The sequence below is a fragment of the Oryzias latipes genome, chromosome 5 (assembly GCF_053564925.1).
Source record: "Oryzias latipes strain Hd-rR chromosome 5, Olatipes_Hd-rR_3.1".
NCBI lineage: Eukaryota > Metazoa > Chordata > Actinopteri > Beloniformes > Adrianichthyidae > Oryzias > Oryzias latipes.
Genome location: NC_136241.1, coordinates 5,906,968 through 5,921,625, shown reverse-complemented (window position 1 = coordinate 5,921,625; position 14,658 = coordinate 5,906,968). Strand labels below are relative to the sequence as shown.

Sequence of the window (14,658 nt, the reverse complement as noted above, 5' to 3'; positions counted from 1 at the left end):
ACGTTTTTACAGAAATTTTGTGGCTTGTTTTCTGCAATTTTTCAAATTTAAGATGCCTGGTGCTTTTTTTTAGATAATGGGTTCCCAAAATATACAATCCATGCATGTTTTGTGTTTTTGTTATATTGCAATACTTGAAACTAGAAGTGTCTGATATTTTGCTCTTGTGCATTTCGTAGAGTTTCCATCTGTTAGGAATCCACAATTTAGAAAGATGCTAAGCAAAACTGAATCTGCACTATAACTGCAAAACCTATATATATATATATATATATACTCTCCTTTTCGTGAAACAAAAAAAAAAAAAACAGCCCTCTATAATCGTCTCACAACTCAGTAAAATATTGCACAAATGTTTGTGAGTGTCATGTGTGTTTCAAAAGCCTAAATTTATCCCACATTTTGCTGAGTCAATGCAAAATTGTGCAGCAAAGTTTCTCCCTCATTTAAGAGGCTTCATCAGTTTGTCTGGACAAGTAAAGACTTAGTCACGTGCACCCATATGGGTGTTGCGGCTTTTTGTGTTGTCTGGGCCCGTAGAGGGTCATAGAGTGGAGCGCCTACGTGAGCAGGTTTGTTTTGCAGTTTTCTTGTGGCTTGTACGACTACCTTAAGGGATGTCATAGAAATGGTCCGTACCATTAGCTGCACTTCCATTGAGTATGTCATTGTGCAGAATAGATTTTTGATAATGAATTTGCCTAATGAATAAAACACGACAATTTTAAGAAAACTCGTATTTATTGAACAAAGGATTTGCACTTGGAGGAGGTGGCTTTTGAGGCAAAATTGATATATTTCACAAAACTGCAATGGAAACACTTTTTTCAAATTAAATGAGTCACGTGACCGACAAAGAGTGCTTTTATTTTGGTAACTAAAAATATATTTGTTTTTAAAGGGAACAGTCAACACACAATTTGACGACATCCTCTTGTGTTCCGTATTCCTATTTGCTGATTTTACACACACAAAAAATGCATGAATTTTCTAAACTCGTATTTTAAGGGTGTCAAACAAACTAAACCTAAACTTTTAAACCTTTAAAACTTTTTGAAAAAAAATACGAATAAAAACAGGCCTATAATCCAGAATAAGTCAAGGTAAACCTTAAATAACGTATTATAACTTCAATAACGTTGCTCTACCTAAAAATATATTCTGTCAAAATTATACAAATATGAAGATGCTGCAGAGCAAAACAAACAAAGCCTGGAAATATTAATAATAAGAAATAACAAATGATTTTGTTTTCTTTGCTCTTTTGTCCATTTTGTAAGAGCTGGACAACTGCATCATTTTTAGAAATAAGTTCATTTCTGCTTGGTGTGTGACGACCTGTGTGTGTTTTCAGTTGGATTTGATTTTTAAAAACCTATTATTGTGAATATGTTTTTAGGTCTTATAAAACATTAAAAACTAAATCATAGAACCCATCACTGGAATTACTCCAAAGATATTTGGCTTTTTCCTAATGTTGTGCAACACCGACTGTAAAAATCTCCAAAAAACCTCAGTAAACAAACAATCTATTTTTTTTTTTATCTCATTTAGCGAAGCTGTTTTACTGCATTACCTGCTGTCTTTATGTGTGACTAGTTCCTCTTTTACTGAACAGTCGCTGGTAACAATGCTCCCGAGGTATTTAACCCTTGTGCTATCTTAGATGACCCCACCCTTGCATTGATGTGTTCTTCCTACCATGAGAAAGGTGGATAAAGGTGGAAAGATTTCATGTAATCCATGGACACCAGTGAAGATCACAAATCATTGAAGAAAAAAGGTTCAGAGCACTGTCTAGTGGGTCTAGATGACCCCACTCCCAATGTTAAAGTGCCTAGGATAGAACAAGGGTTACAAGGGTTTACATTTTTGATTGGCTTGCCATCGATGAAAAACTGCTCTTCCAGACCAATGCACATAGTTTCAGTCTTTTGGATATTGATAGAGAGACCCATTCGTTTTGCCATGTCGCTGTATGCCGTTAGCAAAGTCTGCAGACCAAGTGAGGAGTCGCTAAAGATGGTGATGTCATCAGCGTACTGTGCTTCTCTGATAAAGTTTGTAAAGGTTTTAGTTTTGGCTTTCAATCTCTGTAAGTCAAAGAGATCACCATCGTAGGGGAATCTGATTTCGATACTGAATTGTTGGCTAATATTTTTGTATGCAAGTAAGAGAGGAACAGAAGCATAGATACCATAAAGTGTTGTTGCTAACTTGCATCCCTGTTCACACCACTATTGTATTCAAACGATTCGGTCAAGACTCTATCGACAATAAGAGGGGCATTAACTTGAGAATAAAGACTTTGAATCAGCCTGATGAACTTTGGTGGACAGCTGAGCTTACCCAAAATTTTAAAGAGAAAGTCCCTGTTTACGGTGTCGAACGCCTTAGTAAAATCGACAAAAACAATGTACATATTTTGACGTTGTTTGACCTTATCAGGTATGCGTTTGAGTCTCTGTAAGAGGATATCAGCAAACACTTTCCACACCACACTTAACAGAGAAATCCCTCGATAGTTCCCGCATTGACTTCGATCTCCCTTTTTGAAGAGGATGGTGATGTTTGGGTCAGTAACTTCTGATGGTATGTTTTCAGTGATCCAGAACATTGAAATAATCTTGAAAAGGAATGCTTTTAGGGTATTTCCACCATGTATAAGTACTTCAGGCAAAACACCATCAGGACCGGGGCTTTTACCAAGTTTTGTATTTTTGAGTGCATTATCAAGTTCTTCTTCAGCTATTGGAAGATCAAGTGAAACATCGGTTGGGAGCTGTTCGATATCATCAATAAGGCTTGCGTCGACATTTGTTGGTTGGTTAAGTAGCTCGCTAAAGTGGTCTACCCATCTACCTTTGATGTCCGGGGTTGATGTAAGACGGACGCCGCTTTTCGACCATACTGGGTGTGTGGTTTTGCTCCCGGGACCGTAGATCTTATTGATAGCTGCATAGAATTCTCGTTGGTTTTTGGACTGAGCGTGACGTTCAGCTTCTGCAGCTCTTTCATGAAACCATTGATTTTTCAAAAGCATGATGCGTTCGCGTAATTCATTTCGATTCATTTGTTTATCTTTCAAGAGTTGTTGTATCTTCTCGTCTTTATTGTCAAACCAGTCATTTGATACTTTCTACAATCTGGAAGCTTCTCATCAAGAAACAGTTTCAAACATTGTTTCTTTTCTGAAGTTAACGTGATATCGAACTTTTTAGGGGTTTCAAACCTTTCTTTTTACGATGAATTCTGAACTTGTATTTTGAGGTTAGTAGTTAATGGTATGTAAAGCAATCAGCTGTGGTGTCAACTTTTGCAATGGTGATATAATGTTTTGCACTTGTATTGGCAAGTACATGATCAATTTGGTGAAGATGTTTAGAGCATGGATGCTGCCAAGTGATTTTAATACGGTGGCCCAGAAGGGTCACAACACAACACATTAACTTTATACACAACACACTAACTTTACACACAACACATTAACTTTACACACAACACATTAACTTTATACACAACACACTAACTTTACACACAACACACTAACTTTACACACAACACATTAACTTAACACACAACACATTAACTTAACACACAACACATTAACTCACAACACAACACAATAGCTCACAACACAACACATTAACTCACAACACAACACATTAACTCACAACACAACACATTAACTCACAACACAACACATTAACTCATGGCCCAGAAGGGTCCCAACACAACACATTAACTTACCTCACAACACATTAACTCACAACGGAAATAAAGCAGCAATTGAAGTGCTTTTATTCTGAAATTTCTACTGGGCTGAGCAGCTAACTACCTAACAGAAAGTAATGTCACAGTGAGCTGTGGAGGGAGCATGTTATTGCTACAAGAGAAGCTAGCAGCAGTGTTGCCAGAAACTTTGTCTTTACTACGGTTCTCCTTCCTCTAACACACACAATATGAACACACACTCCTCCCTCCGCTCTGACACCCCCCTCTGTCGCTGCACGCGCGCTCCTCTCCTCTCCTTTTTTCCGCTCTGTCCTGTGTGTGCGTGTGTTGGGGACTGCACGTGCCTGTGTGAGAGGACAGAGCGGAAAAAAGGAGAGGAGAGGAGCGCGCGTGCAGCTCCCTCCACAGCTCACTGTGACATTACTTTCTGTTAGGTAGTTAGCTGCTCAGCCCAGTAGAAATTTCAGAATAAAAGCACTTCAATTACTTCCGTTGTGAGTTAATGTGTTGTGAGGTAAGTTAATGTGTTGTGTTGTGACCCTTCTGGGCCATGAGTTAATGTGTTGTGTTGTGAGTTAATGTGTTGTGTTGTGAGTTATTGTGTTGTGTTGTGAGTTAATGTGTTGTGTTGTGAGTTATTGTGTTGTGTTGTGAGTTAATGTGTTTGTTTTAAGTTAATGTGTTGTGTGTAAAGTTAATGTGTTGTGTGTAAAGTTAATCTGTTGTGTGTAAAGTTAGTGTGTTGTGTGTAAAGTTAGTGTGTTGTGTGTAAAGTTAGTGTGTTGTGTGTAAAGTTAATGTGTTGTGACCCTTCTGGACTACCGTATTTTAAGACTGTTTTTCATTTGAAACACGGTTCCCATGACACATAACTGATACCTGGAACAAAATTCAAGTAGCACGAGTCCATTGGATTTCATGTTTACAACCTCATGGTTTCCAATTACTGAGTGCCAGGACGACCAATCTTTTCCAACACGGGCATTTAGATAATCCTATGATAATAATGATGTCATTTCTTGCATTCTCTACACAATCTCCAAGCTGTTCGTAAAATTACTCCTTCACTTCTTAAGCCTCTCGGTAATATTATTCGTCAAATTCGAATTTACTTCCATGATTAAAGTGAGGCTGCACCTACGATGACGACACTAAACGGTGCACAATAGTGTCCCTTGGCAGAAGATTATGTTGCCCAGTGGCACAACATAGTTGAGACGACTGCATAACTCTTCTGTTGCTTGTTGCCAGATATGTTGCCGAGTTGACGTGGACATTACTGCTGACTGCCGGAACTGGTACCGAGTTGATAGCCAGAACCGCCAATGCCGTACCCTGACTAGGGAGGCTCAGGGTGTGCTAACACTTGCCCAAGGTGTACACCTAGGCTAGTGGAGGGAAGGAGGTGCCTTATATCTCCATTCTGGACTGGCTTCAAGCAGAGTCTAGCCACTGCCCATATGTGAAAAATAAAGACACGTAATAAAAATGTCTACATTAGTTAATAAAGAATGACATTATTAGCATGAGCAGAGTAACCTAAAGGCACGCCATGATCCAGGTGTTGCACAATCGAGGCTGCGCTCCGTGCTTAGCTTGCAGCCTCACCCTCCAGACTTGTCCCCTTTTTCTTCACACACATTTGCGGCACCTTCTCAAAGACAGGAGCGCTTGCAGCTGCAGGGGGCACCAGTTCGCATGTTTCAGGCCGTTTTAAATTTCTGTAATATAACAGATAATGGAAAACCAATAGTAGCGCAGATTTTTTTTCAATGCACAGAGCTGCCGCCCCCTTTTAAATTTGCGCCCCGGGCAATTGCCCTTACAGCTCGTGCCTAAAACTGCTACTGGTCAACATCGTCTGATTTCCGCAACAAAATATTTTTCAGTATAAGTAGAATGAATGTGCCTTAACCAACAAGGTTCTAAAAGTATGATTAAGGAAATAAAGTGCTTTTTATTTTCAACATTTCTAAATGTAGCTTCTCCAGTATGGTCAAGGAGCTTGAACAGTGCTCCAAAAATAAAAGGGGAAAAAACTCAAACTCTTTCAGGAACAAATAAGTGTGATGAGGCAACATTAAAGTTGCTTTAATGTGGCTAAGGTGCTTTATATACATCACAGTCTGCACTACACCGCTGCAGCTCCGTTTTTGTCTCACATGGAAGTAAACACATATTTCACTGCTCATCGCCACGGCGTTGGCCTTTTTCAGAGCCTTGTACACATCACTCTGATCCCTCAGGTAGCTTAACTAGAATCTTTTGCTGGGAGGTTCTGCAGAACTTTGGCCCCCTTTGCCGATAGCATTTTGGCTGATGCTCCATGCATTAGCTGCTGTGCAGCTTCACTTGTTCTTATCAGAGTCGCTACAAAGCCCAGCAAAGCAAAGGTTTTTATATGTTACTGGCATCAACATGGCACAGAGTTTCTTTCCGTTGCTCATCCCAAGTAAAAACTAAGTAGTGCAGGTCTGATAACAACAAATCAAGCTGCTTCTCGCTGAGATATTGTTGTTGTTTTGTGTTGAGTAGAGTTGCTCAAAGAGGCTCAGTGTGCTGTGCTGCTTCCTAGTGGTCGGGAGTTTAAGTGGAAAACAAGGGTCAGACACTGACAAATAATTAACTAAATATCGTCCTGGTGACAGCCCATGTCCAGCCGTAAGGACGATTGTGACTAAGGCATTAAGCCACCAGTTGCTGATATGAAACATGGCAGTTTGCTAAAATAATACCAACATTTCTCATCTTAAAGCATATTAATGATTGCAATTTATTTACTTCTTCTTGCTAGAGAATTAGCATTCCTTCTTTTGCAGACATAACGTTCTCAGTTCAGTTTAACATTGAATTCTAAGTTAGCAACAGCAGCCTGACAGCCCTTAACTCGGCTGACAGTACTATCAGGGGAATCCTATTCAACCATGTAGACAGATGTTGGATGTACAAGTTGTCAGATTGTTCTCACTGATTTTTTTTCTAAAACCTATTAGGTCTCCTCAGGGGGGCAGTTAAGTCCCTTCAGAGTGAAACACTCACATTTTTGGTAACATTATGTCTAACATGTCAGGTGTTCGCTTTAGCCCCATAAACGAAAAGAAAAGAGAGATGCTTGTATCTCTCGACACAGAGAAGGATGGTGTGTATGTGTTTGGTTTCTCATCCTGACCTCCTGCTGGTATTTCTTTAGGCCATTTGACCACTGTTGCCTATCCCGTGCCCCCAGTTATTGTGACTGTATGGAGTTACTGAGGAGTTGGACCTATTAGGTGGGGATCTGCCATGGCTGTCAGACTACCAATTACTGTAGCCTGCAGCCATGTATAGCCTTCCCTAATGCCTCTGGAAGGTACCGGAGGGGTGAGGGATGCTGTACGAAGAGGGGGAAGGAAGTAAGGGGGTGGTTCGGGGGTCGGGTAGGGTTTCTCAGGAGACCCGCCACTGCAGCACGTCGTTAATCAATCCGATTTAGACTGGACAGGGACACACTTAGTCGCTGCTCCTGACAACACTGCCGTGGAGGGGGAGAGAAATTGTGTGCGTGACCTGCATCTTATTGCTTCGTGCGGTCACAAAAAGATGGATAGATGGGCTGAGAATGAAGAGATAGAATGTGGTGGTGAATGGTAGGAGGATGATGGAAGGGGTGTTAGGTGTGAAGGAAGCGACAGCAATTAATGGAGAGATGTGAGCAGAATTAAAGGAACGGAAATGTATTGATTAATTTCTGTCTTAGGCAGGGGAATAAAAATGGTCACCTTCCCAACATGAAGCAAATGCTTAAACAAAGACATGTTTTTCTTGAAATTATTAGGTAGTGGATGGCAACTGATGGGAACTTATAAATTTTTAACCTATGATTATTTTTTGTAGTTGGAAAAACTATGATACTTTGATAACTGAAGACGGGGGGAGGGACGAGAACAGAGTTGGTGCTTTGTGGTTCCATGTATTATGTATGCAGATTATGTATATATATATATATATATATATATGTATATATATATATATATATATATATATATATATATATATATATATATATATATATATATATATATATATATATATATATATATGTATGTATATATATGTATCAGGTCTGCAGGTGTGCAGTTCCTTTTTCTGCATTTGTTTACCTGAAGCATTTCTAAGTATTTAGATGATTTTTTTTCTAACTTGCAGAAAAGTTGTTTTTTTATACATAAAAGTGTTACCTTTAATATTTTATTTTTAAGTCAATTGGCAAAAGGAAACTTAAAAAACCTTTGTCCTCCCATTTTTACTTAAGGACCCACTCAGGTGAATATCGTGTTTTTAACATGTTCTTGTAGCATTTTTCTGATGCTTGAGGACATACTTAAAGAAAAATAGGATTCAAATTGTATTTCTGAGAATTTCTGTGCTCAAACTGTTGTTAATCAGGGGCAGATGAAGAAATGCTGTTTAAAAAAGCCTGTAGTAGTTAAGTTAAAAATAATGCTGGGTGGACAACGAGCTCCCTGCTCCGCTCCATTCTGATACATCCACCTGCAGACAAATAGATCCATGTGCCGGTATACGTTTGTTTTCCTTGTCTCAGATGGAATCTGGATCAAAGCTGTATGACTGGATAGCTGTACAAATGATTAAAAGCTGGAACTGAACCATGTATCTGATTAAAACTGTGCTTTTGAAAACACCTACCGTATTGGTTAGGCATGAACATTACGCAAATTATTAGCACACTTGAAACTTGCAATGAGCAGTCAACTTTAGATCAGTGATTAAGAACAAAATCTGTATGAGAAACTGGAATAAGTATTACTTTACTGAGCTTTTTGTAACTGCTTGACAAATGAACCAAGGAGTTCCTTGATATCATCTTGCCTTGCAATCCCCCCCTGACTTTAAAATCCTTGTGTGGATCAGGTGTGGGAGCAAGAATCCTCTGGAAAAAGTGATAGCGACTTAGAAAGGTGACGCTTTCAGATGGAGGCTTGAGGCCAAAGATCACTGCACATCTAATCTATCTATCCACTGGACAGGAAAGCATCAGCGCTGAAGACATTACACCAGATTCTCAGTAAAAAACAGGAAATAAAACAGCACTGGTCACCTTCAAATAAAGTCAACGAATGATGGAAGGTGACAGAAAATTATTCAGTTAAAAAGCAATAAAAATCTGTTTTAATTATGAGTTTACTGATGAGTTAAGGTTAATACATTTATTCAAACTTTGGTGTAAAATAATAAAAACATGATTATACCTTTATTGCATGTGTTGTATAAAACTATAGAATAAGTACGGTGGCCCTGCAAATCACATCAACAAATAACTCGACGCAAAAACATTTTAGAGATCACAATGACAATCAAAACAGCAAAAAAAAAAGATATAAAAAATAAACACAGTTACATTTTAGACAAAACTAAACAAAAAATTCACAAACCAAAAAGTAAAAAACAAAAACATTTTAGAAAACAAGATATTTTCCAGAAAACAAAATGAGAAACCATAAAAGGTTGCTATGGGATGTTGATGATTTAATGATTACGTTTGTCCATCATTGCAACCGAAAGTTATTTGGCATTAAGTGATACTGGATATTATCATCCAATCAGAGATGCCCCATTGTACCTAATGCCAAATCTGAATCCATTTCCTACCCATTCGGATTCTCCCTACCCCTACATTTATCCCTCCAAGACAAGAGATATAGAAAATTGTGTTCCAAGTCCAGTCGTTACTACTCACTCGATGACATCATGAATACTTGCCGGTCATCTAAGTTAGTGCGTAGCTGCCAGCACCCGGAGAATGCACAACATCTGTTTAATGAATTTAAAAAGTCATGCAAAAACAAAAAGTCATGACTTTTAAATGTAAACCTTTGCGTTTCAGAGCACACCCACGTGAAGAAACACATTTCTCCTCCACGCCACAGAGTAACATGGATCACCCCTCCGGCATGGCAATAGTCAGCCCTAAGTCGCTACGCCTTAAAAAACAAGTTGGGGCTCCTCTACAGCTCCAAATGCCCCTACAATTGAGCAGCGGGGAGGAGCCCTTGGGGCGGGGAAGCAATTCGGATTCGGCCAATCTTTTCCGTTTTTTTATTGTGTTTTGTTTTTCTAACATTTCATTTTGTTTTCTGAAAATTAGTTTTTTGTCTTTTAAAATTTAAAGCTGTTTTTTTAATCTTTGTTTTACTTTTTTAAACGTCGTTGTGATCTTTAAAATGTTTTTGCATCAAGTGATTTGTTGCTGTGGTTCGCACTTCAGGGCCACCGTAAATAAGTGACCTTATAGGCTATTAATTATCACCTGACAGTGTAAAAGTAAGAAAATGTCTTTTTTCTTACCTTGAAAAAGGCATTGGTAGGATCAATCATTCTGAATAATAAACTAAAAGTGGGGTTTTTTTAATGTAAGGTTTGGATCTGATGTGTCTCTTCCTTTCTGTCTGTCAAACCAGCAAAAATATTTGGCGAAACACAAACCAATTGATGCAAAAGTGGTGCTTCTTCACATTTGTATCCTCCTGTTTTTGCACTCACTATTCTATTATTTCTTGTTTCTGTACCAGGTGAGGGCCAGTGCTATCGCTCAAGATGCAGATCAGAACTATGACTATGCCTCCAACAGCGTCATCCTACACCTGGACGTAGGAGATGAAGTGTGCGTTCAGCTGGACGGTGGCAAAGTTCATGGGGGGAACACCAATAAATATAGCACCTTCTCGGGTTTCCTCATCTATGCCGACTGACTGTATCCTCTCGTTTGTCTCCTCCATCTCTGAAAACATGCAAAAACAAGAAGAAAAAAAGTGATCATTTTTATCCATAACTATTAATTTGTCCTGTCATGTCTGTGCAGTAGGACTGTGTTTCACTGCCAAACTAGTTTAACATCATGTTTAAGTTTAATTCAGTTTAACACATTTGGATAAAATATTGATGTGTAATTTTTTTTCAAAAACATTTTTGATTGATAGGAAAAACTGTCTTTACATAACTGTTTAAAAAAGCTATAAACTTAGATTACTGTAGTTATACATTCTTCCACTGTCCCTGTAAAACCCACTGTATCAAAGAAATGACAGAAATGTCAAATTATTTGGAATTTTAAACCCTTTGATTTGCAAAAAAATGTTTGTATTATTTTTTATGAGCTTTAGATAGTATCAATTTTGATATGTTGGGTGGTTTTTTTTAGTTTTGACACACAACAATGTTGATTTAAGATGAAAAAAATACTACCTATAGTGTTCAGGGGAAAAAGAAAACCTTATTTATCTCAAATTTGATCCACACATTTATCATGTATTATAAAGAATTATTTAACAAGAAATTTGGTATTTTTTCAATACACCAAATAGTCATTTAGAGAAATGATGCCAAAAGTGTTTTAGGGTATGTCCAAATACTTTTACTTTTCAGTAATGCACTATACTGTGTGCACCATTTTGTTGTGCTTTCTAAATCTACAAATCCTAAATCGAGTGACCTAATAATCTCCCATAATTCTCTGTGAAAAATCAGTGTGTATCGATCCTCGCCGGCGTGGGGAATATAGACCACAATGCATTGTGTTTGAGTAATTTTTGCAAACAAAATGTGCTTAACCCTTGTGCTATCCTGGGCACTTTATCATTGGGAGTTGGGTCATCTAGACCCACTAGACAGTGGTCTGAACCTTTTTTCTTCAATGATTTGTGATCTTCACTGGTGTCCATGGATTACATGAAATCTTTCCACCTTTATCCACCTTTGTCATGGTAGGGAGAACACGTCAATGTAAGGGTGGGATCATCTAAGATAGCACAAGGGATAAATTTATTTTTTTAATAAACCATTAATGTTTTCTTAATATTGCTCCTATTGATTAGGTTTCTACTCCGTGAAATCGGTGATGTCATATTTGCCGTTTAAAAAAGGCCAAAAAACAGTAGTGAGCACGGTGTCCAAACTGCTTTTAAAATCCATGTCACACTATGTAGTGTTTTAGTAATTACGGAGCAGGGAGGGGATTTGGACATAACCTTAGAAATTTCATGGAAGCAGCCATTTTGGAATGATCATCGTGCCACTACTGCCCCTGGTGGAATGATGATGAACTACAGGGCAGAAAAAATTGACCAAGGTGTATACAATGGGTTTTAAAGGAACGTTTGGATCATGCTAATGAGATGAGGGTCTTAGAAATGCATGGATCAAATTTGACAGGAATGGTTAGTTAGGGTTAAAAACTGAAATTAAAGCCTTTTGTTTTTCCCTGGAAAGAATACATTGAAAGTTCCTTAAAATTAAGCTTTTAAATGATAGATTGGAGATACAGTTTTTTAAGTTTATATTTTCAATCACTACATTTTCAAACACAGTCCTACTGCCCAGCACATCACAGTGAAATCAATGCAGCTTGAGGGGATTTTGTTAAAAAGTAAAAAAAAATCTTGTAAATATTTTAGAATAAAATGGACTTCTTAAACATTCACATATGTAAAAAATATTCTGTGGTACAATATAAGTGAGCATGGCATAAGTTTTTAATAGATGAGTTCACATCAAAACATATTCAAGCACAAACTTGCAGTATTTTACTTTTTTATTTTTGTGGATTTGAAGATGATCTGAGCTGAACTTCAGATCAGTTGATGAAGCGCCCGTTTCAGTCCCTCCTCTCCAATTGACTGATCTGAATGTTCACTGTGAGTCAGAGCGGGGGCATTTGGCTGAAGCCTCTCACCTTCACTGTGAAATAGATTTTCTATGTCTTAGTAGACCCCAAACAAGGAAAGGCACGAACTTATTGATCACACCTGACAACTCAGCTAAACCTCATCATCATAACTTGGTGATTTGTATCCCTGTTTCCATGTATGGAGACATCTGAGAATGTTTGCTCTTCAGTTACAATGAGGTGTAAAGACATCATGTTATTGTCAGTGTCCTCTGTTTAGGCTGTAACTCCTGCAACATAGAGGTGTTAAGCTGCTGGTAACGACCACTGAGCAGACACAAATTATCAATACTGAGGTTTAGCCTGAGATTGATCCAGAGCCTCAGATTCACATCATATCCTACTAATGAGCTGAGGCTTCCTCTGCAGTCTTTCCTGCTCAGTCACACCAAAACCTGGCTTTCCTCGTGTGGTATCTTGTAGAGACAATTCATCTTCTACAGTTCAGTTCAACAAGGAAACATGCTTCTATCGATCAGTTTTTTGTTCATGAAAAACCACTCAATAGCCAACAAATGTAGCGTTAAAAAAAAAAAAACGGTCTGGTGTCAATATAATGCCAATTTATTTAAATTGTTTTTTTTTCCTTTGAGTAATAAGGTGAATGGTGTTTAAAGGCAATATTATTTTGGGATATATTGCTCTTTTTTAACTGGTTTTGCTTTCATATTGTTATTGAGTCAACTGCTCGCATTAATTGCAACTTGCAGGTTGGAATCCTGAATTTGAAACTATCAATAGAAGATTGAAATCTGTGTTTTTGTTTGGTTTCATGTATTTTCTGAAACTTACCTGTTAAAAAAAGTCATGCTGATGTATAAGCAGAAAAAAGTGTAAAACTATATTTAGATGACATGAAATAAATTTGAGGAGTGGTTCTATTCCAAGGCTGTGTAGATGGGTTGTGAGGAGTTTTGTACTTTAATTTCAATTTTTTCTTTCTTTTAAAGAAAGGTGATCCTAAATTCTGTTGCAAAACAAATTAATAAACCATAATCAGTGGTTAATCTTATAGTTTACCCTTCAAAGTGTGTCTGATGTTCATCTAACAAATAAATTAATTGGCTATAATCTGTTATAGCTTCAGCATGATGAGTGTATTTACCAAATTCCTGAAATAATTGTTTGTTTTTGTTCATTTGCCTCTCTTGTGCATGGAAATTTGAAGCCTAAAAAAGATGTCTCTAAATAGGAATTAATATTTTCTGGCTATAAAGTCAACATAAAAAACACAATATTTATTACCATGTATTTCTGCTATTGATGTTAATTTGCAAATTTAATTTTCAAGTTCATTGTAAAACCTTATCAGAGGGCTAAATAGTTATATTTATTTACATTTTTCCAGAGAAAAAAAAACATTCCCAATTGCCTGTGTTGCCTGTGTTCCACCAAAACGTTTCTGCTTCAACTGCTCAGGTCGTCTAAGTAAGCACCATCCACTTTTGCATTCAGATTTTCCTCCCATAGCTGTTCAAAGTACTGTGTCACTGCTTTATAAATGTGTAAAGAATGTGTTTTCCCCAAAAAATTGATCATATTAGTGTTGTAGTAGCACTTAAATTAGTCCAGAATAAAAAATATCCAACAATCCTGATGCAGTTATAGTTTGCTATAGTTAGACTTGTAAAAAATGTATTTGCAAACCTATGGGAATAACATTAAAATAAAAAATAAAAAATGTTTCCTCACTGAAACAGTTTTTTGGGCACTCATGCAAGGAATGTTTATCAGACTAAAGGCAACATGTACAAGTTTTTGCTAAAAGAATTTGAGTCAAAAGCGGTTTTAGGTACTTGAGAATTTCAAACCAGGAAGAAGACGTACACCAATTCACTTTCTAGGAGTACAGTTGGAGCCCCTCTAAACTAAACTAAACTAAACTAAACTAAACTAAACTAAACTAAACTAAACTAAACAAACTAAACTAAACTAAACTAAACTAAACTAAACTAAACTAAACTAAACTAAACTAAACTAAACTCCAATCAAATCAAGTCAAATCCAATCCAATCAAACAAAAGAGACATAGAGCCTAAAAAATCCCAGCAGCTAATATGATTCTTTATTTGAGCTCTCTGTTATCTAAATGGTTTTTGCTAACTTGCTATTGCAATAAAACAATAACCTTTGCTGTAGATTTACCTTAAAAACTTTCTTTGTCTCAGTTTTGTTAGTCCTATGTAAGACAACTGACAGGG

At 37.4% G+C, this 14,658-nt stretch overlaps 1 protein-coding gene across 1 annotated transcript in view; it reads left to right on the top strand.

Moving 5' to 3' along the window:
• The window catches only part of c1ql4b (complement component 1, q subcomponent-like 4b), a 31,443-nt gene extending 17,915 nt beyond the window's left edge, over positions 1 to 13,528 (top strand). Inside the window, exon 3 of the mRNA XM_004068504.5 lies at positions 10,305 to 13,528. Within this exon, the coding sequence (XP_004068552.1) occupies positions 10,305 to 10,484 (180 nt within the window). The 3' untranslated portion in view covers positions 10,485 to 13,528. The remainder of the gene's footprint in view (positions 1 to 10,304) is intronic.
• The last annotated feature ends 1,130 nt before the right edge of the window (positions 13,529 to 14,658 follow it).